Here is a 12,123-nt window from a genome sequence, read left to right as displayed (position 1 = left end):
GGACCCCAAAGGCAGTGCCAGACCCCACAGGAATGCACAAGTCTTGGTGTTCAATAGGAGGTGTGGCCGTTACAAGCTCCCATCAGCTGAGACTGGGGCGGGGTCATTGTCTCCATCTCTCTGTCCCCCATCTCGAGGTGGAAGCCCTTGCCTTGGGCTTTTTAGGAGGGCAGGAGGCTCTTTGGGAGGAAGGTGTGGCTGTGGGTGTGGGGATTGGAGACCAGGGAGCAGCAGTAATAGGATTAGGACCTCCCAGCCAGGGAGGAAGGCTTTGTATTTATTAGAGGAGTCAGTTCCCATCTCTAAAACCACAGTCCCTAGGGCCCCAAATCCCTGTTCTGACCCTCACTCAATCCCCATGTTTGTACTCATCCTTAGAGTTTAATCCCGACTCCCCATTTTATCCAAGTTTCCTCTAACTCTCTTCTCCAAATTGAGAGTTCAACCCTGAATGCTCCCACCATCCCTGACACCCACACTGGACCTTGTACCCACCCATGAAGCTCACTACTAACTCCATCACGACCTCCTAGACATCTTTCCCACTTCAGACCTGGGGTGGTTGCTAGGCCCCTCCTGACTTGCCAGTCTTCACCCTGGGTCTTACTGATCATGACAGGGAGCTGTTTAGGCTGGAGAGAAGGGCTGACTGACTGTCCCACTGGCTGGGGTCACCTCCTAACTCATGGGCAACACATTTCCAGGCCAACTTCCCACCTCTTGCCCAACACTTCTCCACCTCTTTCCTGTGGCCCACGTCCCATGCCCAGGTTGCCCCGTCTCAAAGTTTCCTAAAACTTTGGCTGAGGTTACTGGGTGGGATCAACATGATTCCGATCTCTTGTGCCCATGGGGGCTCTCTCACTGCTTGCCTGTGCCTGCTGGGGAGCAGGAAACTTGGCTCCCAGGCTGGGCTGTGGAGGGGACTGTGGCATTTACTACATCAACGAACAGCAGAAGCACGGTATCCATGCTCCCCCCATCCCGTGCATGGGCAGGGCCTGGCTGCATATAAATAGGGCAGACATTTGGGCTCTCCCCAAACCTCTCTGTTCATCACTTCCTCTCTCCGGGTCTGGTGAGTTGTGTTAGTCTGATAGCAGTGTTAGTGGATGGCAGAGGCTGGGGCAGGAGAAAGGGAGGCTTCTGGGGAGACAGATGTTTTTAATAGATCCAGATGAAAGATGCTGATGTGGAGGATCGTGTGTGTGTGTGTGTGTGTGTGTGCGTGTGCGTGTGCGTGTGCGTGTGCGTGTGTGTGTGTTTTGCATAAAAATGAAAACAAAACAAATGAGAGAGAAAGAGAGAGAGAGAGAGAGAGAATAGTTGGCATTTGAGCTCTCTAGAGTTTCTGAGCTGCTGAGTGCTGAGGCTTACCTGTGTTGTTACTGCAGTGTCTGTTCATGTTTGGGAGATGTGATAGGCACCTTGACCGGTGTTTGCTGGGCCATTCAAGTCAGCCTGTGCAGGAAGCAGGTGCAGGAAGCAAAGTAAAGGACCTGTAGGCTTTTTTTCTTCGTGTTTAAATTACAGTTATTTATTTGTGTTCATGTGTGCAAGGGTTGGGGATGGGGGTTCATGCCCAGGTGCACTTGTGGAAGTCAGAGAGCAACTGTGGGAGTGTGGGAGTCAGTCTGCTCCTTCTGCCCTGCGGGTTCTGGGCATCAAACTCAGCTCATCAAACTTGGTGCCAAGCACCTCTGCCCCTTAAGCCACCTCTCCAGCACCCACCTGTAGGCTTTACTCTTCAGAGTGTATTTGTGTGCATATTAGTGCCCTATGGACATATTGCACCCCAGGCCAAGAAAACCCCCTTCCCCCCGTGCCCCTGCCTTTGCCACCTCAGCTCACTCCTCCCTAAGCTGGTCACTAGGCAGCTGGTTTTTTCCGCTGTGTCCCTGGGCAGGCAGCCAGCAGCCGCGCCCAGTGCGGGAGGGAGAGAAGAATGGTCAGAGCTGGTGCTTGTGGTTGAGTTGAGTGAGGGATGGAAACTGTTGTGTTCAGGCCAGGCCCGAGGGAGGCCCCCAGAAGCTGATGGCACGAATCTTGAGAGTTTGTGCAGTAGGCTCTGCGTGTTTCGGGGCCCAGAGCATACACGGCCCTCTCGCCATCAGTGGGTCCCCTGGGAGTGAGGACAGTCCCCTGAAGTACTCTCAGAGGGCAGGATGGAATGGAGTGCTTAAAATGGGGGCAGAATACGTCTATAACTTGAGTGACATGCAGCGCCATTATAGCCAGTTCTTGATACACTGTTGGTGTGGGTCGGCGAAGGTTACCTTTGTACCTCCTGCCCTTAGGTCTCAGTTGACACCATGGCATACCCCTTGGAACAGGCCCTGGATATGATGGTGTCTACCTTCCACAAATACTCGGGCAAAGAGGGTGATAAGTTCAAGCTTAACAAGTCCGAACTGAAGGAGCTGCTGACCAGGGAGTTGCCCAGCTTCGTGGGGGTGAGTGAGTCCTGCCCGAGGTTTTCACCCTCCCCAGGAGGAGGATGGGGCTCTGGTGGGTGCTAGTCTTGACGCGGTGCCTTGCTACAGCTGGCACGTATCTCTGGGGTGGGGAGACAGAGCCAGAGAGCTTGCTCCGGGTGCCTGGGGTAGAACCACAGCAAACCATCTCCCGCTCACTAGCCCTCAGCTGAGAGAAGGCTTAGAATGAACACAATTGAAGAGGCAGTGGAAAACTAGAACAACTGCCTAAGGCAGTCAGCGTCTGAAGCCCCAGCCTAGAGCGGAACTGTTGACCACAGAAACCGAGTTTCTGTGTGTGAGGAAGCAACTGTGGAGGCCACAAATACCTGAAGGTCCTCCTCTCCTAACAGCTCATGCTAGCGGATGCTTCTCTCTCATGGCTGTTGCTAATGAGATAGTCAAAACAGGCATGGGGAAGGTGTGGTCCTACCCTTTGCCAGTGATTCCAAGTGCTTATCCAAGAAGCATCCTCCTCTACATAGCCAAGCTCCAAAGCTGCCAAGGAGTGCCCGGAGGCTTACCCGAGCTCCTCAGAGATCTAACTTGGGTTTGGCTTCTAACTGTGCCTCTTCTACCTCCAGAAAAGGACAGATGAAGCTGGGTTCCAGAAGCTGATGAGCAACCTGGACAGCAACAGGGATAACGAGATAGACTTTCAGGAGTACTGCATCTTCCTCTCCTGCATCGCCATGATGTGCAATGAATTCTTTGAAGGCTGCCCAGATAAACAGCCCCGGAAGAAGTGAAGACTCCTCAGATGGAGTGTGGGGGTGTGGTCTGCCAGGGGGCCTCTTCCCTGGTGGCTCTGAGCATAGTGCCTTACTCTGGCTTCTTCTGTGCACAATGCTGAGCAAGTTTAATAAAGAGTTTTGAAACTACGAGCAGTTGCTGAAGAGACTGGAGATGGTGGGTTGGGGGATCAGGGAGGGTACGCCACAGGGTGGTGGTGGGGACTGCTGGGAGTTGAGCTGGAGCTTGGTAGGGATAAAACTAGAAAAGGTTGGGGAGGGGTAGAGTGGCTGACTTTGTGTGCATGCAAGTTTGTGTGTCTATGTGTGCGTGTGTGTGTGTGTGTGTGTGCACATGCGCGCATGTGTGCACATACTTACAACAAAGCAAACTCTGGGAACACTTAAGGCAGAAGCCACCAGAGGCTTGGCTTGAAAGGCTCCAGATGTGGGAAGTTAGCCAGCCCACCACCCTCCTTCCTCTCTCCAGAACTGCCTCTGGGCTCAAACTGAAGTTGGGATGGGATTGAAGGTCACATCTGTTGCTGGTTGGAGTCTGGAGGGAAGACAAGGGGCCTGAGTCACAAGGAGGGAGTCCTGAGGCCAGAGAAAGATGGGGAGGTGGACTGGCACCCATCCCTGACATTTCTAGTCCGTGTCCTGCCTGCTACCCACTCCAGCTCATTGGTTTCAAAGAGTGGGTTGATCCTCCTCTGTCCATGACTGGATGAAGAAGGGCAGTATAGATGGGCCATTTGTGGTAGCATAACAGCCCCCCCTCTCTGAGAAGAGGTCTCACTCCTGTAGCCAAAGCTAGCTTTGAACTTCTGACCCTCCTAGCCAGCTTCCCGAGTTCTGGGATTAGAGATGCATGCTACCATGGCTGACTGAAACAGTCATTCTCTCACAAACTGCCTCTGCTCTCAAAGGTCTGTGGGACAAGAAACTATTAATAAGAATCATGTTGCTTAGAGAAGGGCAAGGGACCTCAGGGTGAATAAGTGAGGGTGGGTGGGTAGTGGCTAGGTGGCAGTGAAGCAGTTGATGGGGAGGTGACCATAGTTTTAGAGATGTAATTTTGGCTGTATTATCTGATAAAGAAAACCGAAATCCCCGTCTCCTCACTCCCTCATGGCTGGTACATGAGGCAAATGTTGCTTTCCCTCAGTGTAGGGTTAAGGTCAATGGCTTCAGAGTGCAGAGACTGGGAACTGAGATTAGATGCCAAGCCCTTGCCTGGGTGAATGGCGACACTTAGGGAGAGGTACCCACAAGCTGTCCCAAGGCTGGCAGATTTGCTTCTCAGCCTTCCCTGCTCATTATACTGTGCTTTCCTCTCCAGCCTCGGAGGACTGGGTCGGTGACTCAGATGTTCCCCTGGAGTTCGACCACAGAGACTTAGGTCCAGGCTAAGCTCATCCTCTCTTTTTTGTACTCCCAGTCAACCTGCCCATCTTCCATGGGAGCGTGCTCCCCGGAGCTTCCTCCTGCATCACTCTCTACTTTTGGAAGCTGCCGTTGCCTGGAGACAGGTCCCAGCTGTATCACTAGTGTACTAGCTGTGGTGGGATGCAAAGGGGGCAGTGGGAGCACGTAGGCAGTGGGAGCACGTAGGCAGGCTAGAGTGGGACTTCAGCCGCCTGAGGGCTGTGCCCCTAACCAAATTCTGTGCTTAGAATCCAGGAAACACACCTCAACCCCTATGCCATGCATGACTATTTCTTACCCCCTGAACCTCACCCTCAGTCTCAGTCCAGACCTGAGTCTTCCTTTGCACCTCTTCTTCAACCCTGGATTCTTAGTCCTTCAACCCAGGAGTCTCCAACGAGTACTTCCCATCTTTTACTTCAGCTAGTGGTTTTAGCTGACTGTCCTTAGCAGGAAATACCTTCCCTCACTTGCCCCTCCAAAGATGGGTCCTTTCTGCTCTTGGAATAGATTGGAGCTGAGGATCTCACTGCGGAGAGTAGCCTAGGATACGGTGAGATATACCCTGTGTTTGCTCCACAGTTACTGCTGTTTCTTTTCTGGAGAGCCTAGCTTAACTTTTTCGGCCCATTGCTTCACCAGATGGTGAGGTTTAGTAGGAAATATGGATTCTGGTATGGAAAATGTGTACGTCATGGTGAACTTCATGGGCCACCTCCAGCTCTGTTTGTAAACAGCAAATCAAAATTTCCAGAGAGGATTTCCTTCAACCTTTTCTGCGTTCCTCACATCTCGGATCCCTTCTCATTGGCCCTGCCCTCTCGTTTCTCCTGGGTACTGGGGACGAGGGAATAAAAGCTGAGAGCCCTGGTAGGGAGGCTGTGGCTGCAGCCTAGACTCTCCGGGTTCTCTCTGCCTTGGTGAGTCCTTCCTCCGGAAGACCTTTATTTCTGCTGGGCTAGCCTGGGCAAGCATGAGTGTGACAAGACATGGAAACCTCCAGAAGGAAGGCCTGGCCTTGCAAGTGGGAGCAAGCTCAGGGAGGAGGGCAGAGTGCTTGGAACTGTGACTGTAAGGATTTGCTGAGAACCCAACCCGAGGAGCAAGAAAGCTGAGGCAGGAGGATCACGAGTTTGAGAGTAGTCATCTTAGACACTGAGGAAGGAGGAAGGCAGGGTGGGGGAGTAGCCTGTGCTACCAGACTCAGCCAGATGTTCCTGCAGATGCTCTGAGTCCCTCCCTTGCCTTGAACTGTGGTCTGACTGAGCCTCCATGAGGTGGGAGGAGCTGAGAGTCTGGGTGGCAAGAGAGGAATGATGGATTCAGTCCAGTCCAAGTTCTTGAGTTTGGAGGTAGGAGTCAGCAATTTCTCCCCACCCTCCTAATCAGTCCAGGGTTCTCGGCAGGATCTACAGAAGCCCCAGTTCTGTGGGCACGGTTTCTTTCCTCTTAAAGGGGAAGTGGTTTTTCAGTCCAAGTCCCACAAGCTTTAGCTGTCTGCTCTTTTGGTTACGCTGACAGAATCGAAGCCATCATTCACACCCAACCTCTAGAGCCATATCTCATGCCCGACCCTGCCCTTGTCAGGCTGTGGGGGAAGCTCTCTGGGCACTAGACTGCAGGTCACTGGGCAAGTCCAGCCACCTCTCTCCTGCTTCCTGTTGAGATCTCATCTCCCACTCTCAGCCCCAGTCCCCTTCGGCCCCTGGCCTCCTCTTTGCCCTCCCCCTCCCCACCACAGTGAGACACTCCTTCATCTCTAGTGACTCAGAGGCTCAGAAGGGAGGGTGACAAGGTGGGAACCGTGGCTGGAAAGGCAGAGCCTAAACTGCAGGGGGAAGAGAAAAGTCCTGACTCCTTCATCTGTTGTAGCAGTTCTTTGAGAAGGCTGACCCTCTGGTCAGCACCTCTTGACCAGGGAAGTCCACGGCCTCTTTGGGGCTGGACATCCTCACTGCTCCGGCTGTCTCAGTATTTGTCATGGCTCTCATTACAAGCATCTGTATATACAGGGATCTTCTTGTTGGGGAGTTTGGTCTCACTGTGGGCTCCTGCCAATGGTGGTTGGCAAGAGGGCTTTTGGATATGACGGGAGCAAGTCTAGCTTCTCCAGGGCCGTGATATCATGTCTCCTCTCCCACTCCAGAGCGCACATCGTGATGGAGACTCCTCTTGAGAAGGCCCTGACCACCATGGTCACCACTTTCCATAAGTATTCAGGGAGAGAGGGTAGCAAGCTGACCCTGAGCAGGAAAGAACTGAAGGAACTGATCAAGACAGAGTTGAGTCTCGCAGAGGTAGGTGGCCGTTCTCGTATGCTCCACTACACGTTCTGAGCACCCGTCCAGGGGATGCCTACCTACTGCAGGGCACTCCAGCCTAAGCAAGGGCCGAGACAGAGGTGGAGGTGGGCATCTCTGGCTACCGAGGCTCTAGCCCTCTGTGCTAGAAAGGAGGCAAAGGAGTGAGTCTGGGGTACACCACTGCCTATGGGAGGCTTTGCGATCAGGTAGAGGAGATGTGATGACGGCTTCCATAGCCGGTGTTAGGGATCTTGAGGATCTGAGAGATGTGGGGTGCCAGGTTTGGCTGTGCACAATTCAAGGATAGGAATCCTTCTCGATTCTCCTCTGTGCCTGACACAGCCAAGGTCCTCAGTGATATTGTCAAGTCAACTAACAGGCTAATTTATGAACATGGGGTAGGAAGGAGAGAGCTGTTGATTCCAATTCCATGGACATGATAGGAGTGCTGGCTGGCTAATCTGAAGGTCTATGAGACAGAGTAACTGAGCTTCCAGACGTTGAGAACTTGTCCATTGAGGCTGAGCTGGAGTTCCAGGCCAGGTCCCTGCACCAACCTTCTATGTATCTTTACAATAAAGTCCAGAACCCCATTGTTCCCTCAGGAAGAAGGTTCCTGGAGCATGTCCATGGGCGGGGGTGAAGCGGGTGCCCTTTTTCTGCTAGGCCTATTTGTGGCTTCCCCAAGGCACGTGAAGTTTATCACGGCATATACATTTTCTTTTCTTTTTGAGATAGGGTTTCTCTGTGTAGCCTTTGTTGTCCTGGAACTCATTCTGCTGTTCTTGACCAGGCTGGCCTCCATCTCTCAGAGATCCACCTGCCTCTGCTGCCTGAGTGCCACCATGCCTGGCCTGGCATTTACATATCCAATACCAGAAACCGCTCAGCTATCCTGGATTTAGTGAAGGTAGAGGGAAGGGCCGCTGGTCCATCAGGTGCTAATTACTGGGGGTGGGGGGCAGGGCCCCAGGGGAGGAGCCTAATCTGGGGACCAGGATCATGTTACAGAGAGGTAGTTTCCAGCATCCTGGGCATCAACATCGGGTATCCCAGGGAGACGAGGAACTGACTGCAGCAAAGGGAGAGCCGGGTCTGCCTACTTCTATTTCCTTGCTCCACCCCAAAGCTCTGTCTTAAACTAGAGCATCCAAGGTGCAGGGACCAAACGGAGAGGACATCTGGTGCCAGTCTGGGGCTGGGGTGCCAGGCTGGGGCTGGGGACGTGCTGGCTTTTCAACTCCAGTGTACTGATCTACAGAGAATCTAGTGACGTCTGGGTTCTTTCCCAGGTTGGCCTTACTATACGGGCAGGCTAAGTCTGGGACTTAGATGAGGCTCAGGGCTACGGAGCCAGGACTCAAGCTGTTTTTAGTAGGTATTGGTATGAATTATGATTTTATTCTATTTTTTTTAAAATTTATCTTTATTTTATGTGCATTGGTGTGAAGGTGTCAGATCCCCTGGAACTGGATCTTCAGACAGTTGTGAGCTGCCATGTGGGTGCTGGGAATTGAACACGGGTCCTCTGGAAGAGCAGTCAGTGCTCTTAACTGCTGAGCCATTTCTCCAGTCCCCTGAATTATGATTTTAATTTCTTTGGATGGGAGCATGTCCCAGGGACAAAGGCTAGACCAGCCTCCCTACCATAACTCCTTTGGAATCAGCACTCATGTGGTGTCAGGGCCTGTGGTGGTCAGGGTGTGGGTTGGGGCGGAGCCGCTGAGCAATCTCCGCCCTCTGGGCCCTTGCAGAAGATGAAGGAGAGCAGCATCGATAACCTGATGAAGAGCCTGGACAAGAACAGTGACCAGGAGATTGACTTCAAGGAGTACTCTGTGTTCCTCACCACGCTGTGCATGGCCTACAATGACTTCTTCCTAGAGGACAAGTAACCAGGCTCCTCCCTACCCTCACCTGCAGCTCCTTGCTCTGCCCCCTGCGGCCTCTTTACCTGCCCCTCTCACACCCTGGCCCTTCTCTTTCTCACAGATGGATTCTTCCAGCAGAGAAATTAAAGCCTTTTCCCCTTTCCATGTGTTGGTCTTGAAGTGATTTGTTTCTGTTGGAGGAGGCAGGGGAGAACACAAGTTTTGAGCCATTCACCCTCAGGTCACACACAGGTGGCCTTTAGGTGTGTGTGTGTGTGTGTTGGAGGGAGGGCTTTCACCCCACTCCACTGGCCGTCCTTGTCCTGGCTTTGTTCTGCAGTATCAAATGACAAAGCTGGCCCAGGCATTCGCATGCTTCCCCAGGCAGCAAAGATGCAGAGGAAGAGTGAGAAAAAGCACTTGGGGAAGGAGGAGGCCAGAGTGATGGTCCCTGCTGGTCTGCTGTTAGGGCAGCGCAGTGATGAGCCAGAGGGTCGGGTTTGGGGAGGCCGTGCTGGCAGCCCTAGTAAAAGGGGAGGCAGGGACTTAGCACCCTTCCCACTGAGTGACTTCAGGAGGCTAATCCCCCCCCCCCCCCCCCCCCCCGCCCAACTTCCTCTTCTCAAGACTTGTCTTCAGGGAAAAAAAATGTTCAAAAACTTTTCACTTAAGATGAGTAGCTAAGCATGCTTGCTGGGCTTGGCTCCATTGTGTGCACCTCAATGCATAAGCTGCTCTAAGGATGACATTCCCGGCAGTGAGCAAGAGGAAGTGAGTTTAGACAGAAATTAGTTGTTGGTGGGGGATGGAGTCTGAAATCCTTTACTGTGTTCCTCCCCTTTTTTTCTGAGCCCAAGTTGGCTCAAAATTCTGCCTCGTGGGACCAACCTATTGAGCTATCCCCTTAAACTATCAGAAAACACAGATATTTACATTACGATCCGTAACAGCAGCAAAATTACAGCTATGAAGCAGCAGTGAAAATAGTTTTATGGTTGAGGGTCACCGTAACATGAGGAACTGCGCTAAAGGGTAGCAGCATTAGGAAGGCTGAGAACCACTGCTCTAGGGTCTACCCCTTAGACTGTCACTTGGACTTTGAGAAAGCCGGTCTTAGTCTAACACTGGCTGCTTTCCCTCCTTCACCTGGAGTTGATTGACCTTGTCACTAGAGGGCGACAGCCTCAGTGAGGTTCCCACTCCCCCTCACACTGATACTAACTTTAGGGACGCATTGTGCTCTGGCTGGCAGAAGGCCCAGCATACGTGCCAGAGTCACAAGTCACGTGCCAGAATTCTGGGCAAACTGAACTATGGAAATTTAAGAAAAACTCAATGTCTCCGGTTCGCGCTGGTCTCTTGGAACAGGGTCACTAGGCTCCCTCATGCCGCTCCCAGTCCGGGCAGAGGCGTGGAAAACCGAGGGGGCTGGGGGTGTGTTCTGTTGGCCTCAGGCGCAGGGTGGGGCTCGGGGCGGGCCGGCACTTCGTGGGCGCGCCTCCCGGATGCTGGCCGCTATAAGGCCAGCGGGACCGCGACACAGTCCATCCCCCTCGGCCACTCCTTTGGCTTTTCGCTGTCTACGGTGCGGTGAGCTCTCGCTGGGGTAGCCCTAGGTCCTTCTAGGGTCGGCCTGCTCCTGGGTTGGGTGTCAAGCCACTTCCGGCCATAGTCAGCCACCACGGGCTCCGCGGGTGGTCTACATTGGGATCTAAGTCTGCCGAGTCTGGGGGAGCCAGGGAAAGCCAGGATCATCTAGCTGGATTGTGCCAGACAAGTCCCGAGGCTAAGGCATCCCTTTGGGCGGCTCCCTGACACTACTTTTCCGGGGTGCGTGAGGGTTTGCCCTGGGTGTGTCATTGTCGTCGCGGTGTGTGGCCCTGTCAGAAGGTGCCCAGGGGCATCCTCCATCCCTTCCTCTGCTCAGTCATATTCCCCAGCTCTCCTGGAAGCGCTAGAGGACAGTGTTCAGACATCTCAAAGCGGGTTCCACCCTTACACCCCTAAGCCCCAGTTGCGCTAGGCTGCCACCTGTGTTGGCCTGAGGCTAGCTGGTTCAGGCAGGTAGTCAGGTAGTCACCCGGCTTAGAGGATGGTGAGAGAAGTCTTTGCTAGCAACGGTACTGACTAACCCCTGTTTCAAACAGCTTCTAGCCCAGTGGTCAATTATGGCATGCCCCCTGGATCAGGCCATCGGCCTCCTCGTGGCTATCTTCCACAAGTACTCTGGCAAGGAAGGCGACAAGCAAACCTTGAGCAAGAAGGAGCTGAAGGAGCTGATCCAGAAGGAACTGACCATCGGCTCTGTGAGTAGCCCCTGCCCAGAGCCCTCCTCTCACCTACGTCCAGGCTAGTGGCCTTTGCACACAGTTCCTGTCTGTCTTCCCTTGGAGAGAAGCCTGCATGCTCCCAGCCTGCTGCTCTATCCCCTGAGGGAGGAGCAGGGGCTGAGGAGAAGTAGGTGGAGGTAAACCCAAGCTGAAGGCCCATCTGTGGTGACGAGGAACAGAAACACTTGACCCTTGTCTGTGCAAGGGCTTCCAGGGAAGGGGTAAGGAGTCTAGAGCGCTGGGCACCACTGAGCACAGACTTCTCCTCCTAATGTATTAGAAGCTGCAGGATGCTGAGATCGCAAGGCTGATGGACGACTTGGACCGCAACAAGGACCAGGAAGTAAACTTCCAGGAGTACGTCACCTTCCTGGGGGCCTTGGCTATGATCTACAATGAAGCTCTCAAATAAAATGGGAAGGTGGAGATGCCCTCTGGAGGCCTATCTCAGTCAAATCCAGTGGTGGGTAACTGTACAATAAATATTTGTTTTTCTTATGTCTACTCATGTGTTCTGGCTCCCCACTGATTTCTAGTTGCTTCCTGGCTTGTTGCTGGGGGCTCACCATGGGCCAGCTTAGTACAGTTAATGCCTGAGAGTAGCTCATTGACCTACCCAGAGAAGGTCTGTTAGCTCACTAGCAGTCTTTATGGGCACTGAAAAGATGGCCCCTCTAGGCAAAGCCGCCTTAAACAAAAGCTCAATCATTTCCAGAAGAGAGGATCTGGGGTGTGGCATGGAGTTAGGGACCACTAGAAGCGGGGCAACAATACTCCCAGTCGTCTCCATGGAAGACATGGTCGGGTGTGGTTAGTGGGGAAGTCTTAGATGGGCCCTGACACTGGGCAGTCCACCTTTTCACTGTGTGTTTGTGTGGTATATATGACGGAGGAGTGGGGAAGGGCACACCTGGGATACCTGGGGTGACCAAGGACACAGGATGACTGAGTTTTCTGCAGACTGCCTGTGTTTCATTTGGAGGTGA

The 12,123-nt window shown here is 53.2% G+C and overlaps 3 protein-coding genes across 6 annotated transcripts; all 3 read left to right on the top strand.

The window, feature by feature from the left end:
- The first annotated feature begins 924 nt into the window (after positions 1–924).
- On the top strand, positions 925–3,355 carry S100a4 (S100 calcium binding protein A4). The gene is made up of 3 exons (XM_087897307.1): positions 925–1,078; positions 2,298–2,453; positions 3,059–3,355. Exons 2-3 carry the CDS (start codon positions 2,313–2,315, stop codon positions 3,221–3,223), a joined length of 306 nt encoding a protein of 101 aa, XP_087753433.1. The 5' UTR covers positions 925–1,078; positions 2,298–2,312; the 3' UTR covers positions 3,224–3,355.
- A 2,852-nt stretch (positions 3,356–6,207) lies between these two features.
- Positions 6,208–8,972, top strand: S100a5 (S100 calcium binding protein A5). Of its 3 annotated transcripts, none has more exons than XM_087897306.1 (4): positions 6,208–6,428; positions 6,780–6,930; positions 7,730–7,846; positions 8,691–8,972. In XM_087897306.1, exons 2-4 carry the CDS (start codon positions 6,793–6,795, stop codon positions 8,829–8,831), a joined length of 396 nt encoding a protein of 131 aa, XP_087753432.1. In that variant the 5' UTR covers positions 6,208–6,428; positions 6,780–6,792; the 3' UTR covers positions 8,832–8,972. The 3 variants fall into 3 exon arrangements, with proteins under 3 accessions (XP_087753432.1, XP_087753431.1, XP_048312951.1); XM_087897305.1 differs by having other exon boundaries at positions 6,416–6,532; XM_048456994.3 differs by lacking the exon at positions 7,730–7,846 and having other exon boundaries at positions 6,416–6,532.
- A 1,287-nt stretch (positions 8,973–10,259) lies between these two features.
- On the top strand, positions 10,260–11,641 carry LOC125414891 (protein S100-A6). Of its 2 annotated transcripts, none has more exons than XM_087897304.1 (3): positions 10,260–10,397; positions 10,955–11,113; positions 11,418–11,641. In XM_087897304.1, the coding sequence occupies exons 2-3, from the start codon at positions 10,976–10,978 to the stop codon at positions 11,547–11,549; spliced, it is 270 nt and encodes an 89-aa protein (XP_087753430.1). In that variant the 5' UTR covers positions 10,260–10,397; positions 10,955–10,975; the 3' UTR covers positions 11,550–11,641. The 2 variants fall into 2 exon arrangements, with proteins under 2 accessions (XP_087753430.1, XP_087753429.1); XM_087897303.1 differs by having other exon boundaries at positions 10,268–10,392.
- The last annotated feature ends 482 nt before the right edge of the window (positions 11,642–12,123 follow it).

The sequence above is a fragment of the Myodes glareolus genome, chromosome 17, assembly GCF_982192425.1.
Source record: "Myodes glareolus chromosome 17, mMyoGla1.1, whole genome shotgun sequence".
Taxonomy (NCBI): domain Eukaryota; kingdom Metazoa; phylum Chordata; class Mammalia; order Rodentia; family Cricetidae; genus Myodes; species Myodes glareolus.
This window is presented reverse-complemented; position numbering and strand designations above follow the sequence as displayed.